Genomic DNA, 16,621 nt, shown 5'->3' with positions numbered 1-16,621 from the left:
CTTCTCAAAAACCATGCATAGGGATAGCAGAGCGTATTTTGAATCGGGGGAATTGGGGGGGGGGGGGGAGAGGGGGAGGGGGGGGCGGGCTACAAGAGAGCGCCAGAGGCGCTAACTTGTAGGGATCTGGAGATGTTTGTAAGATTATTATTTTATGTATTTTTTGCTAAAGCCCCCTAGCCCCCGCCCCCTCCCTTCCCCCCGGGCTCCGCCGTCCCTGATGCACAGGATCTTTGAGATCATTTTACTGCAATTCGTGCTGATATCTCCGCCACATCGATGCAAAAATCGTCATGTAGACCATATTAAATTGTCTGAGCTCAAAGCTTACTGGAAAATTAACCGGGATCACCGTGTGCGTCTAGTTTCTTCAAATCGGGATTGATTCGTACACTGCCGATACTACCAATATTTCAACATTTAGCATTTAAAAAAGACGACACACCGTTTAAATTTGTAAGACATGTATACTCAGTATCCATCTTCAGTTAAAGGATGTTTACAAGTGAGTGACTTTATATAAAGTAGGTAACAAGTAGGTGTAAATTACAAAATGTAGAATAATAGTACAAATCAGTAAAAAAGTTACATAATACTTGAGGGATACAAAAAAGGTGCGAGTACAAATCTGTGAAAAATACTGAATACAAATAGTAATTAAAGTAGGAGTGTTAAATTAACATGCTTGAGTTGTTTATTCAACGCGGGTCCCTCCCATTCAATATGAAGGGCTTCTTGATCTTAAGTTAGAAATTAGTAAGAGCCGAGTCTAAGATGGAAAAAAAATTAAAAGAGCCTAGATTCTTACACGACTCAGAACCCTGAAGATGCTTATAGATATGGGAATTGCGATCCGAGAGCAAGTGCTCACGAACCCTGGTGCCAAAATGGTTTCACCGACATAACGGGTGTAACATCCTGCACATGTAAATTTGTAAACCACCTGGCAACGGAGTGCACTGGGGATCGAGTCCCTCACACTGAACATGTTACTTAACTTATAGGAAGAGAAGGCTAACCTAATGTCTAAATACTTACAATATTTCTTAGCGATGGTTTTGATTTTACGTTGCGCTAAAAGGGAAAAGGGGCCAATAGAAGGTAATTTGAAAAACCGTTTGGTCGTTCCCTCGGAATGGTCCTGCCGGGATGCATCAGCTGAGGTGTTGTGAACCTTATAAAGGTATTGATTAACCACCCTTTGTATAATGTTACATGGGAAACGATTTTTCATAAGAATAGATGTTAATGTTAATTTTTTTACGCGGGGAGTATACTATAAACGCCTCTTCGGGTTCTGGCCTTTGGGCCAAAACCTTGCGGTGGCAATTATAAAATCTTTCGACTACTCTTAGATTAAAACAGTTATTGTAAGTATCGTCCAGCGAAAGTTTTATTAATCTATTTATCCAGTTTTCAACAAAAATATGTGTTCCCATGTAGTAGGCTCCCTGTAACCAGTTAGTAGATTGACGATTGCCAGGCTGACAAATTTGTAGAGTTATTGTGTAGTATTGTTTTAAGCTAGCGATCATCCTATACAATGGGCGTTGTGTTGAAAGTTAACAAAATGTGTATTTAGTAAGTATCAAAAGTTTGAATTGACTATGAACAATGTTCGTTTGGATTTCCATCATGTGCTCGATTTTCAAACGTTTTCAGGATAATGCTCAATTTCTCTATCAGTTTCCTTGCAGCTACAGAAAGGGAAATTACAACACATCTGTAACCTGGGGTAAAAGAAGTTTTTTGCTACCTGTAGCTGGTAGGGGACACTCTCAATCCCTTCCTTGTGAGCTGCGAGCGCTGGGTAAATATCTTTCATCACTTCACTGTACTCTGGCATGTGAGCAGGAATAGGAGAGCTTTCAGCTGGGTCATCTGTCATGTCATAAAGAAGAGGTGGGTCATGCACGTTAACCTGATCTCCATGACACTTACAGATGCCTCTTCCGATACAGCTTTCAGTTCCTTCAGTCCATTTTGGTGTCATAAAATGCGCCTTCCAGACAGTGTCAGTGTTCTTTGGCCGATAACGGACAGCATGGACCTGATTTCCACAATAATGGAAAAGAAATTCATGAGAAGACTCTTGCGTCTTGTCAGTCAGCAGTGGTAAGAGATCTTTTCCATCGATGACTCTGTCCTCTGGAAGGTCTGCACCAGTTAGTTTAGCTACTGTGGGTAATACGTCCATGCTACTGGTTAGCTCGTCGAGTGAGATCCCAGCTGCGATGTGACCTGGCCATGATACTATTGTAGGCATTCTAACACCACCATCCCAGCACTGTCCTTTGCCTGTCAAAGAAACATACCATTGAAAAATTTAAATTTGACCCAATTTAATTTTGAGACAATAGTATTTTTGGTAGCATAGACACCAATACTAACTCACCTACAGAAGCAATTTATTTTCGCAGGCCTATGATGTTATCTTGTTGCCCTTTTCATGGTTAACTTTAGTCATTTGCATTACAATATAACCAAACATGTGTGTGAGGCAATTTCGGGTAATTTTGTAGTTTCTGCCCAGAGATGTCTCTCATCCACGTTGGATTACAACGCAATTTAAATGAGAAAAGCAAACTGTAAAAATGGCTATTGTAAATTTCAATTTGTGGATCAGAGAGAGTGCCACATCTGTAGCTTCAAAGGAATAGCCAGATGGATGTAGGAATTTAAAAGCAGAAAAGCTGAAAAAGTTAATTAAACCTTTTAAATTTGTAGAATGTTGTTACTTATAATAAAGAAATGAAGCTTTCATCTTACCTCCTTTGTAAATGCCCTTCCAGCCACCATGATATTCACCAGAAGAAGAGTCAATTTCTTCTAAATGAGGGCCATTATCAGATGTGAAGTAAACAAATGTGTTTTCCTTCAAACCCTGTTCTTCAACAGCAGCCATGATCTGACCAACACTCCAATCCATTTCTTCAACATTGTCACCATAGCGACCATGAATGCTATGATTAGCAAATGGCCTTGTGCTAAACAAAGCAGTGTGCACTTTTGCAAATGACATGAAAAGCAAGAAGGGACTGTCTTTGTTTGTGCGAATAAAGTTGATTGCTTCATCTGTAAATCTCATGGTTAAGTTCTCCAATACAATCGGTTGCTCCACAACTTCATAGTTTTTCATTACGAAGCAGTTAAATGATGCATACATTGTTAGGATGGCCGATAACAGAACACAGACTTGTACAGTTATTGTCAGGAGGACAATGAATGCAGTCTTGCTTAATAAACTGTTCAGGTAGCAAATATGCAGTGTAAGTGCAATGATTATTGCTGCAATTAGGATATTTGTTGGTCGCAAGCCTGGAAGGATAAGTTCTATAACATATTTGCCAGGCTCACAATCTCTCAAGTTCGTAAGTGGCAGACCATAAAAATATTGAAAACCTTGCTTCAGAGGGTGGAAAAAGAAATCAGAGTTGGTTGAAGAATGCAGCCCAAGATGCCACTTGCCAATCATACCTAAGAAAACAGAAAAGAAAAATGTTACTGAAAGTTTCCTATTGCTACTCAGAGCCACCCTTAGGTCACCCTTGGGGAATGAAAGCATGTATAGCTGACCCTTGCATGCATAAAACTGCATGCCAACATAGAGATCCACCCTCTTACCCAATAAGATAATAAGCTTTGGCATGCATTGTCACAGCCCTTCAGTGTGGCTGTTCATAAACATCATGTAAATGACTGTTTTTTTTTCAGAGCTCGACATTGCAACCACTGGGGTCACCGATGTGACCAAACTTTTTTCCCTGGCAACTAACTTTTCATGCTTTTCACTGACAGAAATACTAAAACTAAGGGGCCAAAAAAAATTGACTATCCTGAAAGTCAAGCCCAGTTTTTCCATGCCTCATACATTTTTTGGCCCAGAAGAAAATGTTCACCAAATAATAAATAAATAAATAAATAATGTTTGATAACCACTATTAAATTTGTGCAAACAAGCTGTTTCACTTTTATTGATGCAAAGAGCTGCAAATGGTATTTTTGCAATAACTGTTTAATTTCTTGCAAACTGATTGGCTCATTTTTATCATCAATAATAGTACTGACAGATAAAATTTTAATTTATGTAAGCTTTCAACTTAAACTTTCAGCTGTCAGACTGTCAACTTTTTAACCAATGAGATTTTATGGACTTGTTTAAGTAGCCAATCAAAAAGCCAGAAAAGCTATTGACAGTGTTCACATCATTTTGAATAAAGTCACTTATCTCTGTTTATGGCAATTTTATGCTGTCTTTTCCTCTCATTTATTTCTGGCATTTGATCATTTTGGGGTCTTGTTATTGTAAACAAAACAAATTGATGTCAAATTGATGTCAAATTGATGTCAGATTTTTTATGCGTCTTTCCCCTTATTGATGATCAATTGCATCATAACATTGTCAAAGTTTACGGAGGGCCTACTCGCCTGCGGCTCGTGGTTCCACAGCCACTTTGACAATGTTATGACACAATTGATCATCAATAAGAGGACCGATACATAAAAAACTGATGTCAAGTTGTTAATTTCCAATAGTTTGATCTTGGAATTTGCTTGGCTCCATGACCGTACATTGTGCCAAAATTTTGTGTTGTACATGAAGTAAGTAATTTAGAACCAGTTGGGTAAACTGGGAGGTGAGGGTATAGCCATGGCGAGAGGGGGGCTGGGGACAGGGTGGTACTCCCTTATTTGGCTTGTGCGGTGACATGCTGCTGGACAGTGTATGGTGTTTTTTGGCCTCGCTGCCCTGAACAGGGTATAACATGTGCAATTTAACTTGCCTCTGTCCTAAAATGGGTTAAAACTTTCTCTAAACAGGGTATGGTTATTGTAACACGATCAGTTTGTGACCTGAGAAGTCAACTGAACTTAACATAGTCATCAGTCAATACAAATCATTTTCAGGATAAGAGTAACAGCCTGAAGTAATACTATTGTTGATGGTATCTTTTAATTTAAATTATTTTTCCAACTAGTCAGCATCATAACATGTGCATATTGACGGTGTTGATTGTTCCGGTTGGTCTAGTTTCTTTGTGTTGGATATCATTTTGACAGAAAGATGTCACTGTGTCGCAAAAGCATGAGTGCGTACACAATATTGACAAGTAAGTAAAGTAAGTAACTTTAGTCAAGTGTCAGGCAAAATGAGCAGTAATAAAGCCACTCAATAGGGACACTTATGGGGCCACATTAAAATCTAAAATAACAAGATAATATTATGTTTAAAAAGCTAATCAAAAGTATTTACAATTTAAAAATATAAATGATAAAAATGCACAAAGATTATATAGGAGAAAAATACATAAAAGAAATTAAGTAGCACATTATCACACATGTCCCATTACTATAACTAATCAGTCAAAATATCCAAGTAAATGTTGTGAATGCTGACAATGTTGGTGAACCTCTAATATTTTTTGGTATAAGATTCCGTAACTTAGGCCCAGTATAATTATCTGATAGTGTGCTTCCCATATGACATTGTATTAAATCTAGGGTAGAAAATTAATATTTTTCAGTCTGTAAAAGCTGTATTGGTAACCTCAAACATAAGTTCCTAAACAGGGCGAGGATATCCTTGCCTGCATCCCTATACCAAACATGGGTCAAGTACTCCCGGGGTGGGGGAAGTTAAAATAACCCTGCGATCGGATGCCAAGTCTCCGCCCCCGTCATCACTATTTGGACAAGATTAAAGTACAGCCAGCAGTTTATTCTATCACAAAGACGTAATTCAAGACAGTTATAATTAATGTCTGTTTATAGCTGTATCAACTGCAATTAAAATGTTGAAAATAGCGTCTAAGACTAACCTGTTTTGTAGCCAGCAGCAGATGCAACCTCGGCAAATGTGGTTTCATTTTGGGGCAGACCGCCAGATCCTGCGGTAAAAATGAACACCCTGATTTGTCCTTTGTCTGAAGCGAGTCCTGATCGGATAGGATACCTTCCCGTAAGAAATGCGGCCCTGTTTGGTGTGCAGATAGAGTCCGGCGTGACGTCGTGTCGCAATCGAGCTCCTTCTTGAGCCAGCCGATCAATATTCGGTGTTTTGATCGTGTCATTACCGAAGCAGCCCAGATCTGCGATTCCAAGGTCGTCCACAAGAAAGATCAGAACATTTGGCTTTGCAGATGTTACGCTGATTGCGAGAAACAAAGAAATAAAGGTAAACCAAGGATGCCACATATTTGTACTGTTGAACTGAGCGACCTCAAATCCGAGGTGGCGGTAGCCAAAAGAAACTGGGGACTAGTCTAAACTCATCGCGCAATCCACCCATACCATGTCACGCTTTTCCGATTTTCTCATTCAAACAAAAAATAAGCCTCTCCGCTCAATTTATCATACCGAACTTAGGAATATTCGAAGTCCCATGCAAAACCTACGGTGGCCTGGAAGAGACACGGACTCCCCTCTTTAGCCTTCAATTAAATTTTCGCTCCAACGAGCGTGTCTTTAAGAGATTTGCCTCTCTTGTATGATATAATGGGAGGTTTTGTATGTTGATGATTTTCAGTAACGGCTGGTTTTGCAATTCCAAACCAGTTATTCATTAAAATCGTTTTTACGCCACGTATTGCTGGGTGATATGCTGCCTGCTCTGTTACAGTGTACGTGAGCCCGCGCAGTCGCAACATACGCGGCGAGAAAAGAAGTGGCGGATAAAAAAAGAGTCACGGATGAAAACACGAAATCGCGAATGAAAAAAATAAGTTGCGGAGAAAAAAAAAAAAAAAAAATTCGATGTCCATTCCAGGCCACCGTAAAAACCAGTGGAAAGTCATGAAAACATGGGACCGAAAATTTGACAATTTTTACAAAGAATGTACGAGAGGGCAACACTTGTCCCTTGCATACATTTCATGTTGTAAAAGTTTGCTCAGTTTGGGGTCCTATAATTCCTGACTTTGCAGCTCATTCTTATGAAACTTGTTTTTGTCTCTTGCAAAAATGATAGGCGATCGTTTTACTTTTTTAGGTCATTGAGAGGTACTCAGTAAACGAAACCTTTTCTTTTCGATCAAAATCTCGCCGAACAAGCAAGACAATAGTCCAGTAATAGGACGGGAAGAAAGAAGAGTTCAGGGACTGGATTAGCAACATAAATCTATAGGGAACGAACTAACCTTTACCTAGGCTTCGTATTAGAACTCATAGACTATGAGTAGTCCCTCTTTAGGTTACTCCGTCGAGCGAGACAGTAAATAAACCGCGAGGAAAAAATGACCTTGCGAAACTCTGAGGGCGACACCTTCAAAAAGAGTCCCTCGGCTATTTTACTATGGACTTGCCGCCTGCCGATTGGACAAAATAATACCAAGGATTATTTTCTACCTAATCAGGAGCCAGCATTTACCGCGCTGTTTGAAACTGCACGGTTATTTCCCGTCCCAGGGGCTCCTCGCTCTCTCTCCAACTTTTCTTCCCGATTTTTTCCCTGCGACGGCTTTGACTTTGTCTCGCCGCCGCTAACCGAGGGTCTGGACTGCATGGGGTTAACTGACAACTGACAAATAGCGAAAAAGCTAACTGACAACTTATATAAATTCGTACCCGAAAATTGAGGTTGCCTATTTACCGAGTTAGGATTTCGAGTTGGATTTCGAGTTCAAGTGATTTTCGAGTTGGATTTTCGAGTTAGATTTTCGAGTTAGGATTTTTTGGCGGTTTTTTTTTTTTTTTTGGCGGGGTTTCCAATAAATTTTCAGTGGTTTTACATAACGCACTTTGTCATCGTCTTGAGGTCTTTACAAGATGGAGGAGAACGAGGATGGCAGATCGGTACGGGCAATCTTGTTTAATCTATCCTAGTATTGGATTCGTAGCTGTATTTTGGAGTGCAAACAATAGTTGACACTTCAAAGTTCACGGGATGTGGACTCTTTGAATGCTTTGCTGTGGTACGGACGTGGTCTGAACATGTGCTTTCGGTGGGCAGTATGACATCAACGGCTTAAAATGCAGAAAACAGAACAGTTATTGGGGGCGGGGGGGGGGGGAGGACTAGGAAAGCACTGTAAAGCAGCATTGGGGCCATTTGTTGGTCTTCAAAATGTGGTGGAATTATAGGATTCATATATTTGCCTTTTGTCTAATTTTTAACGCGGATTTCTAAATTTGCACCACCAGAATAGATATGACAAGAAAGATCATATTCTAGATCTTACCTTCGATTTACGCCCGGAGCATGATAGTAGCGAAGGGAAAAGACTTAAAAACATGAAAACTGACGTCAATTTGATTTTTACAATAACTAGACGCTTTGCTGCGTGTAAATTTCTGTGAATTCCTTGTGCTGTACGCCTGCACAGGTGACGAATGCGCTTTAGAGACCAGACGGCGATTTGTGGCTGAACGAGGAAAAAAAATGATAGAGCCGAAATTTAAATCCAGGCCTCACTGCCTGGGTAACAAGATCCCACTGGTCAAATGCCGGGAATAATCCGGCGAGGGAGAAGACGCCGTAAACTTGCCGTAAACAAAGATAAGTGAAGTTTATTCCAAGTGACGCGAACATCGTCAATAGCTTATCTCATTTTTTGATTGGCTACTTAAAAAAAGTCAACAAAAATACCTGTGAGCGCAGAACTTAACGTTACTCACAGGACGGTTTTGTGAATCACGTATCCTCTCGTTGTCACAGATATTCTAAACCCGTTTCAAACAATCCCCAGAATAATGTTCGTGACACAGTTTATTGTAAACAGCATTTATTGAAGCGAAGCGATGTACACAGATGATGCGAAACGTAACGAATCAAATATCGAAGCGATGTATAGAAGCGTCGTAAAGAAGCATTGTTGAGAAACGATTGAGAAACGGTGAAAACGGTGAAACGGTTTCGAAAACTAAGAAACAAATAACGAAGTAGAAAGTACAATTAGGCTAGCTAGAAAACTACTACAAACTTAGGAAACAAACGTTTGGTAATGCACAGACAATAAAAGACATTCAATAATGAAAAAACTTCTGTGTCCGCATGAGGGATTTCACATGCGTTGAGTTGAGCCTAAGAGTTTGATCTTAACACGATGACACGTTGACTAGAACTGGTTTTTTTTGAACACGTTAGAAGAAATATTACCTAATACAAAGCATAATAGATTTCTTTGTTTCGTTTACCGTACGGGGGCAAACACATCCGCAAAAATAACCACAAAAAAGGACGTCCTATGATTAATACAAAGAAACTTTAAAGGCTAGAAAGGAAATTAAAAACCATAAAATATTTGGCGGTAACAATACCGCTGGTTAAAAAGTTGACGGTTTGACAGCTGAAAGTTGAACCATTGCCTGAAAGCTTGCATAAATTAAAATTTTATCCGTCTACACTCTTATTGATGATAAAAATGAGCCAATCAGCGTGCGAGAAATTAGACAATTATTGTGAAATGTATTTTTGGTGGGGTATTGTTTACTGTCTTTTGAATCTTTTGTTTCGCGTCATTTGGTGATCACACTATCCGGAACACCAAGAAACTACATTTTCATTGTCTGTTTGTTCACAGCTCGTTTACTTTCTCGCAAGCTGGTCGAGCACGCGAGCGAAACGAAATCCGCGGATTAAATTAGCGCAAACGCAAACGGTTAGAGGTGGGTAAAGGAGAATTCTGCATTTACTTATATAAATACAGTTCAACCGTCACTAACGGCTTCCTCTGTACAACGGCCACTGTTTTTTAGTACGTCCTTACATTCACTCTCATTTTAACCTCTCTACGACAGCAACCTCCCCACAACGCTAACAGCCACTGAAAAGCGTCCCAACTTATTGCTATTGAAACTAACATCTAGGCAACGGCCAGTTAATCGACGACTGACGAACAGTGTATACAAAACCCCTGGCCATTTTTTATCATAAAAGGTCACAAACTAATTGATCCGTACCGCACGCCGTTGGTCTCTGTTTTTGTTTGGTATCTATTTTTGCTGATTTATTTCGAACAAGTGTTACATCTTTATATGTTAAAATAAGCCTTTTTTTAATAGTCTGCTGAACAGGCGGATCAGCAGAGCAGACCGTGAAGCGTGATACACGAGCGCAGAGCGAGACCACAAGCGCGAGGAGCGAGTAGAACTGGTGCTTCGCGCAAGTGTTCGCGCTCCGTGCACGTGTATCGTAATCCGTCTGTTCTGCAGACTATTTTTTAGTGCAGGGTGCACTATTGGGATGGTTTGGGGGTTGACGGTGCATGTACCTACCTTATTTCTTTGATCACTTCAAAAAGCTATATATTTGTTTCAGAAAGCCCCTTGCCCTCCTTGTGGTACTTTTCTCTTTAGAACAAATCCAATATTTTCTCTAAAGGCATGCGCAGATTGGTAAGCGTTAGTGTCAACTACATACATCAGGTGGAAGATACATTTCATACAAGATCATACACTAACGTTGAGCGCTTTTCCTTGTGGTAGAACCCTAATAAGTCACACGCGTGCGTTCTAGCATCGTTAGCACGATACAAGGATATTACTGTGACTGTGTGTGTCTTTTGGAATTACACCTAACTTGGTTCAAGAAATATCATCTATTGTTTCCAAACTACACTGGTGCGTTTATTTCATCCTTTAATTGTCTCCATCAAAGAGACCACAATGTTCATACCCGCAGCCGAAACTCTCCCGAGTAAGTGGCATTAAAACTTGTCAAATTGAACAAAAAAACCAGGAAACTGCTCAAATATTGCTGCAGACTCCGTGGCATCTACTGAAAGCATAAATTTTATCAGTCTTTGAGGGGAATCGTTCACCGATGAAGGATATAATCTCGGTCAAGTAGCGTTGTTTACTTTCAATACCTCTTGTTGAAACGCCGCTCAGTTCTATTAATCGATATCAGTGTGTATTTTCAATTTAAGTAGTTTTATTGTTAACGCCAAGGGTGGAAACAGAACGTGCTGTTCCGTGACAATTTGATAATTAGATTAGTTCCTGTTTATCGGTCAAAAGAAAATTTGCGTTTTAAATAAAGCAAATCGTTCCTCTTCCATTTCTTCATGCGACATTCAACTTTCTTCCATTTATCTCCATCTTCCGTGTGTTTTCGAGAAAGCAAGAGTTTTAGGTTACATACCTTTGCGAGGAAAACAAAAGAATCAAGTTACAAACGTTTTCGTGAAGAGTAAAATTGTCACGCTCGCAACTTAAATGTATTACTTAATTTAAAATGAACAAAAATCAACGTAAAATACTACAGTAAAATTCGAGAGCTGTCTTGACAAACGGTGATTAATTGCAAGTTATTCTTGGACTGTGAACGAAAATACACACATCAAACATACGCACTTCTAAGATTATGTCTCATCAAAATCCCTAGCTGACTAGCAAGGTAAATACAAACCAGGAATGAATGGCAGGGGTTATATAGGAACTGTGTCATGAGTACTGCGTCAGAGCTATGCATTACACTCTGCACTATCTGAGATTGTCTCACTAGTTTTAAACTGTTGCTTCCCCGAAAAACAGGTGTCATATTGCAACCATAGCTCCCCATAACGGCCACCTCTCTACGACGGCCACTTTCGTCTCCCCACAACGTGGCCGATTTAGAGAGATTCGACTGTATTCTCTATAAAAGGGGTCAACTAAGAGAGGTTTGAGCCATTTACGTAAAGTAAACTAGTAACAGCCACGTAACTGACAACTGACAAATGGCCCAAAATTTTAACTGTGGACAACTGAAAACTGATGTTTGTACTCCCCCATCCAGACTAACTGCCCCTGAGTCTCCGAGGATGGTAAAAAGCTGTCCAGTCCAATAAAAGAAATACTTGCTTCATTAAAACCTGGCTAAAACAAAAAACAAACAAACAAACAAACAAACAAAACAAAACAAAACAAAACAAACACACACACAAAAAACAAAAACTTGCAATTCCAACAGTCCAAGTTGTAAAATGAACAGAGTGGACGTTAAGTACGGTAAGTCGAGAAAAAGCAACAAGCTAGTTTATTTATTAGTCGCCATGGTGTCAATTTATAACTTTACCAGCCACATCATTTCATTACCAGGCCGCAAATATAAGTTACCCGTACTCAAGACAGAGGGCACAATACGGATCGACCAAAGCCATTGACAAAAGCATTACTGTTTGCAGAATTTTTGTTCTCGGAATTCATAATTGTTTGGCTTCGTGTTGAATTTTTACATTCTAATTTTTTTTTATAGTGTAACAAAAAGCTTGAAAAGCTGCCAAAGTTGGAAATTTCGGAGCGGTCCGTAGTCAGGGTGGGGATGGGAAAGTCCGGACCGCTGGAGCGAGCGCGAAATTAGTCAATCAAATTCAAAGATTACTTTATTATTTTCTTTTTAATAACTTAGTGAGAATTTTGGCATCACTGTCCTTCGTTCCAGATGCTTCCTTAGGGTTTAAGAATTAAAGTAGTCAGGAGTGGCTTGTTCAGGACTGGCGGCTTTGAAGCTCCCACATTTCGGATCGTCTGGCCCTGTGGGGTAGCTGTCGCTCCAGTACAGATAATGAATCCACACGTTCATCTTAGTATACTTGGATCGCTGTGAAGAAAAAGAACGAGAATAAAAAGCGATGAAGAAAAGAAAAAGGCACAACTGTACATGTCTTTTTGCAGCGTCGATACAACCCCAAGGCTTTCAGGAACAAGGATAAATAAAGCACTTATACTCCTGCGTGCTTGTTGAATCAGTTCAAAGGGTGTAAAGTGGAGTCCATTAATGAAAGATCGAACCATGTTCTCTTTGCATTGTTTTGTTTCTGGTCCGATTTCCATTGGTTCAAAAGCTCTACAAGGGATTAATGTATCCTCCATAACAATAATTGAGCTTAGCTAACATATGTAAGCCTTAGCTTGGTGGCGGAAAACGTAAAGGAGTTAATAATTGTAGCCTACGTCCCCCAGATGAAAAACGTCTTTCCTTGGGGGTGGTGGTGGTGGCGGGTTTGGGGGGTAGGGGAGGTGAGTAGCCGCGTAGGCTATAATTATTTACGGTTATGTTTGTCTAACTCTCTGACCAAAGCAAACACATTCCCTCATAGTGGTAGACGAAAGAGAGGAATGCCCCATTTGGTTTATGATGTTATAAGACATATCGCTTCATATACTAATTCGTTTTACGTTAGGTAGATAGCCCTCAGGATGCTCGGCAAGACGAGTGGTTTATTTGTTGTGTCAACTATTTCTCTATGCCATTTGGAATTCCCCCATTTTGACATTGACGCTAAGCCAAACTGAGTGTTTCTTTAAGCAGTGTTTTAGTATTACTATCATTTTTGCATTCAATTAACAATTAACATTATGTACGTATTCGTATACAACTCGAAACTCACATCAAAGTCTTTGCAATTTTTATTTGTTAGTCTCGAGTCACTGCCTTCACAAGGGGCTTTCCTGTCTATCGGCATGGAGATTTCGTACGTTCCAAATGGACTTGTACATTCCTCTGCGCCGAGAAGAATGTCACACGGCGAGTTACTCAGGAAGTGACAGCACATCGGCTGTAAGCGAATGTCATCTTTCTCCATACAGAAAACCGAATCCTCTGCAATTGTAAAGGGATCCGTTAGTTTAGTACCTTTGAGGTCCATTGTAATTACGATTTGTTTATGTTTCTTTACAAAATAGAACAGACAGATTCCATGTCACTGTGCGTCTGTTAAGCGATAGATCACAGATGACGTCAAAATGCGGTAAGAACGAAAAAGTGGCACACGAGCCGTTAGGCAAATGTTTCACTGATGTTATTATCACGTTTTTGACGTCTTATGTGGTCTGTTACTCAGCAGGCGCGCGGTAACATGGCATCTACTAGTTCAGAAATAATAATAATAATAATAATAATAATAATAATAATAATAATAATGACGTCATTTATGCGTCTGTCCACCAACTCAAGTTGGGTTGATGGTAGGTTGTCCCCTGGTTGCTTTGCCGATTAATTAATTATGACCCTGCCCGACTGTCCAACGTAATATGAACTTCGTGTAGCAATTGTTTTACCGCATCACAGAAAATAATTATCGACCCCGAAAGGGTCCACTGAAATTGCTAAAAGTATTTCACTGAGCTGCATCGAGTCTAGTGCGCAAGTGCATTAGACTTCAGAAAGCTCCCCTTGGAAACCGTAGCCTATTGTTTCTAGAACTGCTGCAAGGGTTTATCTAGGGTATATCTACTTACTTATGCCTTTCTTCTTGTCTTTGTTACATTCTGCGGTGTTGGTTATTTCAAAACGGTTAAATTCAAATTTTCGCTCTGATCCCAATGGCTGATGGAATACCTTGGTCTTTCCAGTAGCATCTCTAAAGACTGACCCACCCATATGCCGCACTCGTAAAAAAACCTTGGCAGGGAAGTTTAGGCTCTTTTCGTCTTGTGTCGTATCTCCATACAGCTCAACATACATCTACATTTTAATTTTAAAAAGAAAAAAATGAATGTAATTTAACAAATTTAATTTAATTTCCCTTCATAAACTTGCAATGTAATGAGCACTTGGCAAAAACGGCGCCTAAATTTGAATAACAATACTTTACACACCCCTAGCCTCGTGTTAATGTTTAATTTCTAGACAAAGGATTTTTCACATGAATGTGAGGCTTAGGATCTATAACATCAGTATTGTTATATACATTTCAGCACCATTTATACAAAGCGTCCTATGCAGTCAGGGGGATGCTGGTAATACATAAATAATGATCATGACGGTGTGAAATTACACACAGTGAAGGACAGATCGTTAACATACTTCAACAAGAGAGGATGAGGGGTAGTATAGTTAATCCCTCATATGGTAATTTTTAGATCATTCATCTCGGCTCAGAAATGCCAGGAGACTCTGGAAATGGGCGATCCTGTTGCGCAAAAATCTACTTTCGTAAACACCCAAGCGATTTACACCCTTTTTACACCCGTTTCCATCTTTCAAGAAGACATCCAGTCCACAACGCACGTTTCAAAAGTATCCCTGAGATGGTCTGGATACAACAACAAAGAATAACTTGAGAGAGATTTCGTTGAGAAAAGGGACTATATAGCGGTTAGACTCTTCATTCTCTTTTGATCTAGATTAACACATCGTTTTGCCTTTTGGTTTCGAAACAACTGAGCCGTATGAAATTTCTTCAGTTCACGGTAACATTTAGCATTCATATAAGTCTCTTACCTTTAAAAGACGAACATTGTAACATGTTTCACAGCTTTGGGAAAGTTTCAAAGTGAAAGTCGACGTGTCACCTTTGTGTAACTGGTCAAACATCTGAAAGAACAAATGATCATTTATTATTCATTATTCAGTAACAACATGCCCTGGCTTACATGTAGAGGGCTTTTTTTTGCAATTGCCAGGACTATCTTAAATTCGAACTACTCGTCCCCCTTGGTTCCAATCATTTACTAGGGTCGAAAGAAAAACGAAGGACATGCACTCAACCGAAACCACTAACCACCTCATTGCCACTTTGCCAAACGTTTGAACCATAGTTAATAGAGGGAATGGTTATGAAACGGGACAAAGTTCTTTGTCGTATGTTTTCGTTCGCTTTTTGGCCTTGACCCTGCACAAAACACAAGAGTTGTTTACTACTGACCGAGGAACTATCCAATGGCAACGTTTTTGTTACGAAAGTCATGCATAGTATATGAGGGCAAAACAAACGTTGTTGCACGGTCGTGGACCTTCCAGCATAAATCTTGGCATGTTTGTTTGCTATTTTGATGTTTGCCGGGCTTCATAACCGCTCCTCTTTATTAACTTTGCTAGGATCGATATGAAAACGAAGGACATGCATTTAACCGAAACCACTTACCACCTCATTGCTACTTTGCCAAACGTTTGAATCCACACAAGTGTATATATGCACAAATGCAAGCAGGCAAGGTATGACTGCATGCGTTTATAGCTTACTTACAGCCGCGTCCTTGACGTTGTCAAAAGACCACTTGTCTGTGCTAGTGGTGTACCGGAACTTTGTAAAGCATTGCCCTGTTTTGCTTTCAAGTTCCTCAAGTTTCTCTAAAGACTTGGTCAACTGAAGAACTCCCTCAAGCTTCCCAGTTCCCTTTGCGGTTTCACTTGCAGTTCGCTCGAATTTGAACACTTTATCCTGAACATTCCATAAAGTACGGAACTCAAAGGCTTTTAGGGTCTCCAACAGTTGGATTGCAAAGCTGTCTTCCATATGTCTATACGAAGTCAGAAGATTATCAAGGAACGTTTGTTGTATGTTGTCAGCAATCGGGGCGGCTGGAAAGTATATATAATACATGTGTTTTAGGAAAGAGTCTGACCGCCATAAGCTCTCATCAACTTTATAAGCTGCTATCACCGCTGAGATTCCCATATTCACGCTTTTGCAACCTATAAAGGCTTTATCTACACACGAGGGATGCTAGAAGAATTTGAGACAGTAATGCAAACCGAGACACAGCCGAGGGTTTGCATAGCTTTCGAAAATTCTCTCCCACCCCCTCAGGTGTTTAGATGAAGCTACAAAACACGGAAAAGAGGGCTCTAATGTTTTAACAAAATATTTCCCAAAAATAACCGCGAATCAAAAACGCCACAACCTGTTTACATACTTTAATCCAAACACACCTATCGACCAATAAAGAGCGCGCGTATTATCTCATTTAATTTACA

General features: G+C 39.8%; 2 protein-coding genes across 2 annotated transcripts in view; both read right to left on the bottom strand.

Annotated features, from left to right (window-relative positions):
* Nucleotides 1-447: 447 nt before the first annotated feature.
* On the bottom strand, nt 448-6,254 carry LOC110042337 (steryl-sulfatase-like). The gene is made up of 3 exons (XM_089286998.1): nt 5,820-6,254; nt 2,770-3,477; nt 448-2,298 (listed from the first exon to the last, which is right to left on the bottom strand). The coding sequence occupies exons 1-3, from the start codon at nt 6,193-6,195 to the stop codon at nt 1,649-1,651; spliced, it is 1,734 nt and encodes a 577-aa protein (XP_089143124.1). The 5' UTR covers nt 6,196-6,254; the 3' UTR covers nt 448-1,648.
* Nucleotides 6,255-12,284: 6,030 nt separating this feature from the next.
* The window catches only part of LOC110042319 (uncharacterized), an 18,633-nt gene continuing 14,296 nt past the window's right edge, over nt 12,285-16,621 (bottom strand). The window contains exons 14-18 of the mRNA XM_089286980.1: nt 15,891-16,225; nt 15,146-15,238; nt 14,161-14,386; nt 13,311-13,522; nt 12,285-12,520 (exon numbers count right to left, since the gene is read on the bottom strand). Of these exons, the coding sequence (XP_089143106.1) occupies nt 12,377-12,520; nt 13,311-13,522; nt 14,161-14,386; nt 15,146-15,238; nt 15,891-16,225 (1,010 nt within the window). The 3' untranslated portion in view covers nt 12,285-12,376. The remainder of the gene's footprint in view (nt 12,521-13,310; nt 13,523-14,160; nt 14,387-15,145; nt 15,239-15,890; nt 16,226-16,621) is intronic.

Source organism: Orbicella faveolata, unplaced genomic scaffold (assembly GCF_042242905.1).
Source record: "Orbicella faveolata isolate gen_17 unplaced genomic scaffold, um_ofav_v1 contig_1, whole genome shotgun sequence".
Taxonomy (NCBI): domain Eukaryota; kingdom Metazoa; phylum Cnidaria; class Anthozoa; order Scleractinia; family Merulinidae; genus Orbicella; species Orbicella faveolata.
This window is presented reverse-complemented; position numbering and strand designations above follow the sequence as displayed.